We start from the raw sequence: 14,151 nt of genomic DNA, 5'->3' as shown, positions 1-14,151 counted from the left end.
ATCCTACAAAATAAAGTAGAAAAGAAATACACAAAGCATATATACAACTAGGGGAAAGAAGATCTCCACCTCGTCCGAGCTAGACCTATGCTCGACTTTAGACATTCAAAATTAAATTTATGACTAAGGGAAAGAAGTTACCAAAAGGAAACTTGAAGGTTGAAAGAAGATGTGAACGTTGGTCGACAAGAGAGCATGCTCGACTGTAGAAGATTTCATAAAAAACATAATGTAGAGAATGAAGTATGGTCCCCCTATTTATAGGGAAAGATGGACCATGGACCCCATATTATGGCCCAGTCACGAGCTCATCTCGCTTGTCCAAAAGTACTCAAGTGCAATCCAATGGAGCCCCAAGAACCAAGGCAAAAGAAGGTAAGAAATGAATTCAAGAGTCGCACTCAAGTACCACAGGCCGAAAACGGATTAATGACAACCTAACATCGACCAGCCATATGTTAGCCTATTCAGAACCCTAATGATGAGCTAGTGTCTACCAGCATGCCCATCTATCGAGCATCCTACTAGACTAGCGGCGGCACCATCCTAGTCATCCGTGTACCCCACCTTCCCAAATAGTTCTCTCCGTTAGTAGACCAAGATCTAAACATACCAGCTAGGTGTTTCACATATCCGTTGACCAGACTAGATAGGTCGGCTTCGGGACCACATCCGCTTGACACACTGTCAATAATGCTCTGCCTTCCCACCTGCAATCCCACCTAACCTTTGCCATACAACAAGGATAGACTACAATACCACTACCAGACCTACCACAAGCTACAAGTCAACTATGCACAGAGTATGGCTCTGCCAAAGTCGTCTAACATGAGAAAAGTAGCCCCCAACAGGCCAGAATGGTCGGCCATGCTAACAATACCCTCCACAACCACGTCATCCATATCAACCACTATAAATATTGGTCTCCCCCCAACAGGAGGTATCACTATTCCTCATCACTTGTCATTATTACTCTCAAATTATCTCTTACATCTCATTTATTGCTCTCGAGCATTACCTCTAGTCTCATACTGACTTGATCATCGAAGTACCTTTTCAAGTACCTCCAATGGAGAGTCAAAGTCCCCTTCCATCCAGAACCAGAAGAAATCTAGCCTGGATGCTCAAGAAGTCTTACCCGAAATTCCAGTCCAACCAAACTTGTTCATCCATAAAAGAACAATAAGCACGTCCAAGACAAATGTTAACATGTAAAAACTTAATGTTAACCCTTGTTATAGTCCTATAGCAATAAGGAAATCTTACGAAACCATATTTTACCTAACAGACAAATGCTTTTTCATGATTGGCACCCAAACCATTGATATAAGTTCTCCATGCTAGAGCCTCTCACATCGGTTCCTTCACAATTCTAGGAGCTACAACTCATTACTCTAAACCCGATTGAGAAATAGAGGGTCAAACTTCATAAATATGAAGGAGTTATTATTCTCAGAACTTACTCTCGAAGAAGCATAATTATTGTCAAGAATATAGAAAAAGTGATGCTAAAATTCATAATGAGACTAATATCTATATAATGTCGTTATAAAGTTTTTTGGACAATTAGTACATTATCCACTATTCATGGGTATTACCTATATTTAAAATTTAATGACAAGTAACAAATGAATGATGGATGACGCACTAACAAAATAAAAAAACTCTGATATTCTTAGCTCATATATTATTTTCTCTTTCATAATATGTGGAGGGAGAGAAATGTTAGACAATACATCAAAGAAGAAGATATCTAATGTATAGGGGTGCAACCTCCTATTGGTTTAAGTTTTGGGGAGAATAAGAAATTGAACTGATCAAAAGAAATGATTTGTTTAGTTTCGTTCCTGCTATTTCAAGGTACAAAACTTAATCGAACATTAAGGTTTAGCTCATCGATTTACTATATTATTTTTTATAATTTAAAAAACATGAATAGATCATCAGTTTTTATTTTATTTCATCAGTAAAATGAAGTATTGTAACTCATATATCTTTCTATTTGTTTTCTACTATTTCTAGTCCAAAACCTATCAAACTAAAGGTTTAAGGTAAGTTGTTTGGGGGAAATTCGATAAAAGAAACATTGGGCATTTGGGTTGATATGGGTAGTAATATTAGGCTAACTAATAAAAAACAAAAAAACATAGTATATGGTTTAGTTCCATTTGAACTGCACTGTATAATCAAACTAAACCAAACTATATTTTTCAACTCGACTTGATGCAATTGCATTGATTTCACAGTTTAAACTTAAATTTATAACACCCCATTTAATTTATGCATCTTAACATTTCTAGGAAAGCTATTACCAATAATATTATTTACGGGAAATTTGTTCTAGAAAAAAAATTAAAAAAATGAGAATGTATTTTGTTTAAAAAATATACATTCCGACAAATGAAATATCAAAATGTATTCTACCTATCAAAGAGAATGTAATTGAAAAGTATATTATATGAAGTTGCTTATCAATGTCATCCAATTAATACACAATTTCTAAGAGACCACTATGTCGTAATTGGAAAACACCAACACTTAAAATTGATATTCAATAGTGCTTTTGGGCCATGTCTATGTGAGCATATTAGAATGTAGGACTAGATTCAAAACCTCTTTCAAAGTGGAATATTCAACGCTGCTTGCTCAAGAAAGAGATGATGAATGTGCCACTTTCAACAGCACTTCCTCATGCAAGCATTGTTGAATGTGCCACTTTCAATAACGCTTCCTCTGTGAAGAAGATCTTACTCCTGACCTTGACACGGTTTTAAGGAAAACACCAAGATCACAAAAATAACAAAATGGAAGAAGACTTTGAAGACATAGAAGATCAAGCTTCAAGATAAAAAAGAGTTTAAGTCTTCAATTGGTACTTCTATACTTACGCTCTAATTATGTTTAGTAGCAAGGCTTAATAAATGGAAAAGCTATTTTGAAAATCATTGGAAAACTCTTAGACAAAATAAAAAATTTCAAAATGCTAAGTAACGGGTTACTTTACTATATCAGTTGCTCTTGCCTTTCAATGATTTTCTAAAGTTGTTGGTTTGTCAGTGGTGGCAGTTCTACAATAGTGTCATGAGTTTTACTAGCTTAATTGGAAGGTTGAATGTGAGATTGGGAATTGTTTGAAAGTGTGTTGTCGTGAGGAGGCCTATTGACGAGTACGACTTCGAATTGACTAGGAAGGTGTGCTTGGTTCCTAGTAGTTACCCTGGATTGAGTTTCCTAGAGACGACACCAATGTTCTTCTGCTCGGTCATAGGAGGGTGAGTTAGACTCAGGTCTAGCTCAGGATCTCTGATTTGGGAAGGATCGGCCTTAGACTTGAGGTCGTCGGGTTGGAGTGTTTGAGGAGATGCTTCCTAGGGTGCTCCTCCATGATGGATGAGGACCTAAGTTCATCCGAGTTGTGTCCGGACCTGCTAGGGGAGGTACTTGAAAAGGGGCTCTGATGATCAAGTTAGTAAATGACAATGGAGGGGGAATCAACAACCCAAAGTATGAGAGAATATAATGCTTAAATGAATAGATAGTAGGGTTAGAGAGTGGGGGTGTCGAATATGCAAGTATGTTCTTATGTGGTGCTTACAAGTATGCTCTCTCTAAGCCTCTTTGTCTGAATCCTTTCTAGTGTGAGGGGAGGAGCCCCTATTTATGTGGAAGTGGATGGAAAGTTCTTTGTTGGATGTTGTTGGTGTGGCCAACTGTTTGGGTCTATCGGCTTGTTCTTGGCAGATCAGGGGGCTACTTTAAACTTGTCGAGCGGCATGGTGAGGTCGTACTCTGTGCATAGTTGACTTATAACATGTAGTAGGCTATGGTAGTCGTAGTCTAGGCCTACATTTGCCATATAGTAGAGGATTAGGTGAGAGATGCATACGACATATAATAGGTGTTGGTAGCATGTTAGGTGGGTGACAAAGGCGTGGCCTTTGTGCTAACTTAAAATAGTACCCGGGTTATAATGCATCTTCTCTAACAAGCATACCAGATTGGTTTGTATGGTGTGTGATTGAAGTCTTCATTAAGTGTATGGGTTCGGTCAGCCTTAAGTAATTCAGTCCGGTCAATGGGATGTCGTTTGACCGGAATGGAACACCTCCCACCTCATATTCAATTCTTCATTTGGCCATTCATTTTCAACATATTTTAATAATATTCTCAATACTAAAACTTAGTGGATATGCTAAATGATACTTAATAAAGAATTAATTTAAAAGTCTTTAAAACATTTTAGGTTAGGGGTTATAATTGATTAGTAAAGCTTATTTAAATAGCTTTAGGTGAAGGAATAATAAGTTGAGGTTAAAGTTAGAATATAGAAATTCCATTAGTTCAATTATTTTTATCTTTTTGGTATATTTTGTCTATGAGAATAAAATATTTCTTCATACTAGGAAGTTATCACATACAGTCACTAAAAAAATATTTTTAAAGACTAAAAAAATCAAACGCATATCATCTCTCTAAGAAGTCAGGTCGATCCAAAGCCATTGCTTGAAGCGATTTCCTTGACCAAAGTCTGCTACCGAAGCATGATTGCTTGACACATGAGCATACTAACCCGAGGGAAGGTCAATAAGGATGGTGGTTGATCAAGCTATTCTATTAAGAAGTAGGAATCCCCTTCTCCATGCCTTTCCATTTTCAAGGGGTAGGCCCTTCTATTGCGCGTACTAAGACTAAGGCTAGAGCTCACTTAGTGCCATGAACGAATGAATTGGCTTTACATGACTTTAGCTACAGGGACAGTTTCACCGACGTAAGAACTGGCGCCTTTAGCAATAGTGGAGGATATTCTATAAAAACAAAGCACACACCAGATAGGGAAAACGAGGACTAGTTGTCAACCACCACTCGTTTCGCTTATCTGTTGAAACAGTCTTATCCAGACAGTCAACCTTTAGGGCATATGACTAGTAAGGTCAATAAACCTATCAAGTACCTGGACGAGATAATTTATCTCATAGTACGAGAATATACTTTCTTTTCTTTGTCTTTATATATTATTATGATTTTAAATTAACTATAAATATGAATTTTAAATTTGAGTTTTTATATATTTAAAATTTTCTTATATATAAATATATGCATGTTCATCCATTTCAACTGACATATAATTTGACAAATTTAATGATTGGTATAATATTGATTTTGTTTTGCACGATCAGTACGGCAATATATAGCTTAGTTTTCAAATACATTGGTCCGTTTCTTTGGCTCATTTGTATTGTACTTTATATCTGTGTATCTCATCTCTTATCGTCAGCACTGAGTATCCCCAATAAATTAGGAATTTGTTTATTATTTTATTTTACATCAAACGCACTGAATCAAAATCATAACAATACTCCATTTTATTCCCAAGTATGAATCGGGCATCCCCAGAGGTTATGACTTAGTACACATTAATATTTATTTTCTTGTATGTCAATTACCAGTTATATTATAATTATGTACACCTTAACGTACCACAATACATATTAAATCACCCGACAAAGCTAAAATAAATTAGAGTGAAAAAACATAGTTGTAAGTATAAAAAGACAACCTCCATGATTTACACCCCAACTCCATGATTTACACCCCAACTCCATTTCTTCCAACTGAACCTGAACTAAAACTATATAAATAAGGCATGAAAATGTGAATCCTCAAAATGTTGTTGGGTTGACATTCGTCCAACCCCCAACTCGGTACTGAGTCCGAGTCAACCCGCCCGATTCCAAAACGCTATCACCCCCCAACCCTTCTTCCTCTTCCCCAGCTGCCCTCATCATGAGCAACACCCTCCTTGCCTTCTCTCTCGCCCTCTCCGTCCCTGACTCTGCTGTATCCTTCAACACCTCCTCCGCCCTCGCCTCCTTCGCCAGCCATTTAAACCTCAAACTCCGATGACTCAGTGCGTGCAACGCCGCCACGCAATTCTCCCGAGTTGACTCCGACTCCAACTCGTTCCGCCTCAACATCTCCACCAAACACCCCACCGCATCAGCGTCCAGCATTGCCGTTCGCCCCTCCACAGACACTGCAAGGTTACACAAAATTAACAATACCCGACTTGCTATATCCCCTGTTTTCCATTTGACCATTGAAAGAAGCGTGGGGACCACCCCGAGTTTAACCAGCTTCGCTCGGTTGCTCTGGACTAAAGTTAAGTGGTACAACGCGAGTGCCGAATCGTGGCGAGTCCGCTCGGAATCCGATCTGAGCGCGTGCATTAGTGGCTGCAACGCGCCGAGAACACCAATCGCCATTTTATTATCATCATCTAACGCTAAACTGAAGAGTGCGCCCGCAGCGTGTTCCTGCGTCTCAGAGGATCCGCCCTTTAAAGCATCGATGATTAATGGAACAAATCCTGACCGCACGATTTTCACCTTGTTGCCTTTTTCCAGAGAAAGGTTGACCAGCGAGGCAACTGCGTTGACCTGAACGACGGCATATCGCGATGGAAAAAGCGAAAACAGCGCCGAAAGCAACCGCGGCGTGCAAAGAGAAACCCTAGCTTCTTCCCGACTCCTAGTGATGCTTCTCAGTGCTGTCACACCTTCTTCTTGCTCGAAAACCTCGTTGCTCTTCAATTTCGCTAGCAATTCCTCTTCTTCGGAAATTGAACCGCCAGGGCTTTGAATTTTAATCTCCCTGATTTCAATTGAGGATGAGGAATATGATGAGAAACACGTCGGGCGAATCGTGAACGGTAACGGTGTGCTGGGACTTCCACCTATAATTACTGATTCCTCGGAGGATCCCGAGTTGAAGTGGTTAACTCTGGGGCCGAAATCAGTTGCTGCGTGTGAGAAAATCACCGGCAGGTTATCCTCCACAGCTTTCAGAAGCTCCTCCTCTGAAACCCTAATTTTCTCTTCTACTTGCGGCACCATTAACTCATGGACGAGGCTCTCGACTGAGGCGTAATCCGGTACGGGCGGGTACTCGATGTGGGATTTGTCACACCAATTGAGGATTGTCGTTTTGATGGCTAAATTGGGAATCACGGTTGAGAAATCGGTTCGGGACCGGTCTTCAAGAATTGGAGTGAAGTTTAATTTTCTACAGACTTGAACGGCGACGCGTTCGAAAGTCTGACCCGAAGATACGACAACTGGATCGGACATTAATAACTTGGAAATGGGGCATATGAATTCCTTTGGAGGTGTTTTTTGTTCCAATTTGGATTCAGTAGAGGAACGATGAAAGAAGATTTTCCACTTGTGTTTCTTTCCATCGCCACCCATATTTCACAACCTAAGACGACAAATTCCTTTGTTAATGATTCTGATTGATTTCTTAGGAATATAATATAGGAGAGAGTGTGCAAGCACGCATGTTACTGGATCTCTCATCTGTTGAGTTGAGATGGTGATTTACCAAGTCTGCTGACGAAAAAAAATACTCTCTATTGCGAACGAGAGTTGAGAAGATGGGCAAGGCCAGCGTAGATACTAGATAAGTTTTGCTGCCTTTTTCGGTTCCAACTTTAGCTTATGTTTATCTATAATCTATAGGTATATCTGAAAGCAAAACATGTAATAATTTTTGCTTTCTTTGTCGTTAATATTTTTATTTTACATCAAAAACTATTAGAAAACTATGTATCAATATTATATGAATTTTTTACACTATTATTTTATCATCAAACATTTATTTTTAATAATTATTAAGTAATATAAATAATATTGGACGATGTATATTTTTACATTATTAATTTATAAATATTATACTAAAAATTATATGACCAGGAGTAATTATTAGCAATATATTAATCTTTATTCTCACTTTAGACAGAACAAAAAATATTATAGTATATTTTATACATAAACGATATCTTAGTTTTTCAAAAGGAAATATATAAAAAATTTATACTTACAAAGATAAAAGCATATGGATAGATACGAAGTTCCTTTCGATATGCTAGTATATATAAGGACAAAATGATGTAATTATTACTATAGAATAATTTTCACTTTCCTATTTTGTTCTTATCAATTTTTAATTTCTACAAGAATCATATAATCTTAAATCATCATCATTAATTCTCACCTTAAATTAGGCATTATAATAAAGAATAAAAAATTATAGTATTAATTATAACAATACAAAAAAGTTATAATGTAAACAATAAGACAAATATTGTAATATTGACACACACAAAATACACTAATGATGAATTTTGAAAGTGGGTGCATTGGTATTTAACTAGTTTTCTATAACTATCGCGGTTCAATATATGTACATAGTGGTGAAAGTTTAAAATATCTATTATTTATTTTTATTAAATCTATCATTATGTATAAAATAACCCTCTTATTAGAAAATCATTATGAGAACTATCAACTTTCTATAGTTATCATGTCCTCTTTAAAATAAATCTAACCATTCTTATAAACTTTATTTTTATCTATTAACAAATTATCAGTCTAGTAATATAAGATCATATTAGATTTCCAAAATGATCAAAATTTCAAAGTTTCGATTCATAAAAACGATACTAGTTGATAAAGGTAGTCACACATCTTGAAATGGATTAATTGTTTATCAGAAAGGTGAAAACTACCATTAATATTACCAAAAAAAAAACTTTATTTTTAGCTAAATTGAAATACCAAAAGCACCCAAGTTTTATTTTATTTTTGAAAATTTAACCAACCTCATCAAAAATTGAGTTCACAACAACATAAATTAGTTAGTGGATCATAATTTTAATTAAATCAATTATATTATAATAACTAAGTGAGTCTTGTACATTAGTCACCCTTTTTATATTGAACAATGATCTTTTTTGATACTAAAGATGAGAGATTTTTATTCTCCTTTTATTTTCAATGACAAAAGTATTATTTCCTTATAAGCAAAATAATAAAAGTGTCATATTATATTATTTTTCTTTTTTTAAAGCATTTGTCTCTCCTAGATATGATCTCTATTCTTTTATATTATAGCAGTTTAAATTAAATGTTATTTTTATGTTTGAATTTTGAATGGAATAATCAATTACATTTAATTGATGTGATTAAATAATAATAATTGCATGGACTTTTGATGTTGTAATTTTTCCAATATAGAAACTTTCCATAACTGATTAGCTACACATATTTTCATCACAATATAATAATTAAATACATTTTTTATAACAATAAATTATAATAAATTATGTTTATATATGGTCTATATCTATAACTGTTTTCTATATATAATTATTTTTTCTATTTTGCCATTAATTTTATTTTTTATAGAAAATAATATTGAAAAGATGATTCTGGTTAGGAATGGCAACAAATGTAAGTAGGCGCGAGTACTTTTTTTTTGTTCCCAAACCCACCAACGCATTTTTAATTATATATTTATATATTTTGTAATAATCAATATGTATAAATAATTATTACATAAGTAATATGATATTTTTATGATAAATTTATGATTACAGTTAAATATGTGTAATTTAATATGAAATAATAATGAAGTATATGATATATAATCTTAAAATAATAATAAAAAACTATAATACACATATATGTAAATTTAATTAAAAACTAAATTTATAAATTTGCAGGTATCCACCAGGCAAGTATCATAAAACTCGTTCCCACCCGTAAGATATTATTGTGGATATTTTCACATGTACCACTAGGTCGATTTTTTTGTCATCCTAATTATGGTTAGTATAGAAAGATAAGAGAGTAAAACCTTATAGTTTTATATTTTAGTCTTAAAACCACAAAAAATAACAAATATATAAGATGAAAGGGAAAACAAGAGGAGATGAAAAGAAGAAAGGCTTATTTGTTATATATACGTGTATAATGTTTCATCTAATGTGCCATCATATGATTTATTTGAGAGTTGAATTTTGGAGGAGATAGAAGAGAAATTGAATGCTTGTGAGTCATCTCACAAATGTATTTCATGACTCTAAAGCCTTTTCTTTCCCTTCATTCCCCTCCAAAATCCAACTTCCAAACAAACCCTTAGTGTAACCCTTAACTTATATATCGCAAAGTTAGATAGAAAATAATAAGATGTTCTGAAGTAATATCTGATAGCACAAGTTAAAAACAACAATAGTAACATCAGTTTTGAAATGATAACAACAACGACATCAAAATACTTAAGAAAAATCATAGATTGCTGGACTGCTACTCCTGATGATCTGTATCAACTTTCTAAGAGTCGAAATCCATGTAGTCCAACAACTTTGATAAGCATTTAAGCTCTTCTTGGACTTGATGATTCGATGTATCGAGAGCATCCATACGTGTAGTGATGTATCCCTTAAGTGAGAACAACTCATCCATTATCATTTGATTTGTATGAGTGAATTTAGAAGAAGATGATTCAACACGAAATGAGGGATGAGTACGACGATCAGCGGAAGGATTTTCTTGATGTGTAGTCTGTTGGTCACTGTGATGCTTGTAGATCATGTCATTGGCATCTCGAAAGAAACCCATTTTGTGGATTATATCCACATCAATCTTATCGCGAGCATCAAGTGTGATTTTAGAATCTCTATCAAACGAAACACCAGAATATCCAAGTATAGAATTTATGAGAATGACATAAGGCAATGGTCCGTAGTCACTTCTAAAGGTTCATATTTGTCTCATTGTCACTAATGTCCAATTAATTGGAACATTGTGTTTCATAGCATACATCAATTGTATTTCCATATCATTTACTCTTGAATGGTTTGGAAGCTATAGAACTATGTGAAAGTGTGCATGTCAAGAGGAACACTTTGGAAAGCTCTCCTTGAACGTCATGGTTNGGAAGGCTTATATATATATATATATAAATACCAACAATGTGTTGATTTAGTGGTATAAAGCCCAACTGGATCTCCAAGACCGAGAGTTTGATTCCTAGTAATGACATTTGTCAAGATGGACAACCACGAACCTCGAAAAGGTTAGTTCCTTACCCAAAAGAGTGAGGAGATACCCTTGGTAATATCAAAAAATAATATACATAAATAACAAGGAACTCAACCAATTATGCTAAAAAAATATCATTCACTTCATTCACACTGGTGGATTCTTCTACGTTATACCTCCTAAAGACATCATCCGGAATCATTATAATGGGTACAAAATCATCTTCCATGCCTTGTACATGCACCTTAAGAAGATTGAAAAATTTGATATTGTGAGAGATTACATGTACATCGACCTTATATCCTATTTTGTTCCGAAGTGGAGTAGCAATTGGCTCACTTTTACGTTTGATTTGTTTGGTCTTTGCTTTGAATTTTATCAATACAGGAAAAACTGTTGCCATTTTCTATAAGAGGAATGTCATTGAATGCTTTGTTTCTTCGGACATTTTTTCATTGAGTCTTGACTGTTCATTTATGCGAAAATTTCTAGTTGATATTTTAATTATCAATTAATTAATATAATAACCATGAGTAATAAATGTATTACTCAAAATTATAATGACATACCTTAGCATCTACAACAATAAGGTGTGTTAGACAAGCCACACAAGTACCTATAGCAACCTCTACTCTAATTGTATCTTCAATAAGTATCTTGTAAGTTATGTATTTTACCAATACTAACTAAGAGATTTAATGAGATATCTAGATATAAATTATATGTGTTAACACGTTCAAATATATAGTCATTAAGAAGTATAAGTTTAATTAAACTAAAGAGGCAAGTAAAAAAAACGTTGGTCAATGAGTTTACCTTTGTAATTCCTAGTAGCAAGTGTGCAACTTACTTTGAAGTTAGGACTTGCTCATTGTAAATAATGATACTCCTCAATTTGTCTTCTCTTGATTGTTACTTTCTAAAATACTAACCCTATTGAGAAGGTCCTTTAACATCTTAGAGATCTCTTGCATCTCAGCTAAGTTGGATCTTGTAGCACGCTTTTGAGGGGGTAAGTAGTTCATTTTGCATACCCCAAATTTTGTGCCCCAAATATGACTAGAGTATTCAGGCATATTTAATGCTTTATCAAGTAGCTTCTGACTATCTTAGCTTCGTAGCTCGTCCTCTAATGCAAACTTTTTTAGGGCAACCAGACACATCATTAAAAATGAAATTGTCAACCACATTGACAAACCCCTAATATATCTTAAAGTTGTAAATAGTTTTAAATGATATTCACTTATACAATGATTTTTCCTTCTTGAACATTTGCATTGTCAATCGGACTCTCATTGTTCTTATGGGCATGCACCCATAGAATGTCCAAGTTTATCGACAAAACATTCGAAGGCGTCTTATTTAGATCAACTATATCATAAAATGAATTACCAATCTAATTAAAAAAATACTTTGTGAATTTGTGCTATTGTATGATAAAATTTAAATACCATACTTATAATATTTTCCTCAATTCCTTCATACTCTGCTCGCGATGTCTTATATGGATTCGATGGCTAAGAGTGGATCAGGTGGAAACAATTTTTTTAAGTCCTAGAGTAGAGAGTGTTATGCTTTTGAGTACCATGTAAGAGAGATAGAGGGAAAATTAGAATGAGAGTAAGGATAAAGTTAAACCGATTAGGTTATGATTTACTAATGATTAAGAGACTATTAAGGAGTCAAGTAAGAGTTCTTGAGAATTCTCACGGGAAACATATTTCAAACTAAGCATTCAGTGAGTGCGAGAACCTATTCTATGATATTTCATTGGAGAATTGTACCAATGTGGTAAATCCTTGATTAGTGTAAAATTTAAATATTCTCACTAAGTCAAATCATAGACCACACAATCTATAATTGTAGTGAGGATTGGGGAAGATAAGCGACTAAGTTTAGCTAAGTTTGTCAATTGGAAATACAATTTATGAATTCAATTGGTTGTGGTAGTTTTTAGAATATAAAATAAAAATATAGCATCATATATGAAATAAATGCAGTGGAATATAATATAAAAAAGTCAACTTTATCATTTTAAATAACAAATTTTGAAGAAAAAAACTCTCGTTGCATTCTTTTTGTTGAAGATAAATATTCATCGACTAAGTCTATTATCTCTATCTTCTTTCTTCATCTCAAACTCATCTATCGTATTTCTTCAAAAAATAATATTGCTCCAACTGCTAAACTTATTTTAAGGTAAAAGGAATGAATAAGGTAAAAAAAAATTTACTCATTTCCCCTCACCATTTTTGTACCATAAGGGTTACTTTGGGAGTTGGATTTTGGAGGGGAAGGAAGAGAAAGGGAAGGCTTGGGAGCCATGAAATACAGTTGTGAGATGACTCTGTCGCGACCCGATTTTCGGTTGGAAGACCGGCGTTACGATTTGGGAGGAGGCGAACTCGATTTCTACCTCTCCCGATTGATTTGGAGTCGCCACTACGTTTTTTGCGGTTAAAACGTAGAAAACTCTTATTTATGCCCAATTAGGATAATATGGTCTTTAGACAGAGATTCTGAATTCGGGAGTCGATTACGGATCGGGGAAGGTATTAGCACCCCGTCCGCCCGCATTAAAACGGTACCCTCGCTAATATCATGGACTTTTATACCCTTAACAATTATTCATTTAAAATTATTTATCTTTATTATTGAGCCTGACAATATTGACTTTGGTCCTACATACCCCTATTAAGGGGATCAAGGCTTACGTAGTTCTATTGGGAAAATTATTTAGATACTTTGGTTGATTGTTAGTGATTTAGAAAATACCGATAGGTTTAAAAATATTAATTTATTGAATTGGTTAATATATAATTGTTTTGGTTCAATGAGACTAATAGTTCAGGAACGGTGTTGGTCGTAGACCTTCTCCTCATTTCCGGGGAGTTAGAGACGACTCGAACCATAACCTCACTATAAAAATCCCAATTTATTCGGTAAAATAATATTGGGTTATTTTTAGAATTAGGTAGCAAAATAGGCTGGGGAATTATTTTCTATATAAATGATTAATAGTTTAGAGACACAATTGGTTGTAGACCTTCTTCTCGTTTTCGGAGAAGTTAGAGACAACTCGAACCGTAACCTTACTAAAAAATCCATTATAATGATTTCTAATTATTTATAGATATAGGATTTTAGTAATAAAATAGTTTATTAATTATAAACATATCAGGAATTAATAGTTTAGAGACAGCATTGGTTGTAGACCTTCTTCTCGTTTTCGGAGAAGTTAGAGACAACTCGAACCGTAACCTTACTA

General features: G+C 34.5%; 1 protein-coding gene across 1 annotated transcript; it reads right to left on the bottom strand.

Moving 5' to 3' along the window:
* Positions 1–5,341: 5,341 nt before the first annotated feature.
* LOC109337607 (U-box domain-containing protein 38-like) lies at positions 5,342–7,437 on the bottom strand. The gene has a single exon (XM_019574610.1). The coding sequence runs from the start codon at positions 7,245–7,247 to the stop codon at positions 5,661–5,663; it is 1,587 nt and encodes a 528-aa protein (XP_019430155.1). The 5' UTR covers positions 7,248–7,437; the 3' UTR covers positions 5,342–5,660.
* Between the last annotated feature and the right edge of the window lie 6,714 nt (positions 7,438–14,151).

Source organism: Lupinus angustifolius, unplaced genomic scaffold (assembly GCF_001865875.1).
Source record: "Lupinus angustifolius cultivar Tanjil unplaced genomic scaffold, LupAngTanjil_v1.0 Scaffold_8_302, whole genome shotgun sequence".
NCBI lineage: Eukaryota > Viridiplantae > Streptophyta > Magnoliopsida > Fabales > Fabaceae > Lupinus > Lupinus angustifolius.
The sequence above is the reverse complement of the archived record's forward strand: the minus strand, read 5'-3'. Positions and strand labels throughout refer to the sequence as shown.

Bases quoted from the DNA above. Each gene is read 5' to 3' on its own strand.
- LOC109337607 (XM_019574610.1), bottom strand. From the start codon at position 7,247: ATGGGTGGCGATGGAAAGAAACACAAGTGGAAAATCTTCTTTCATCGT.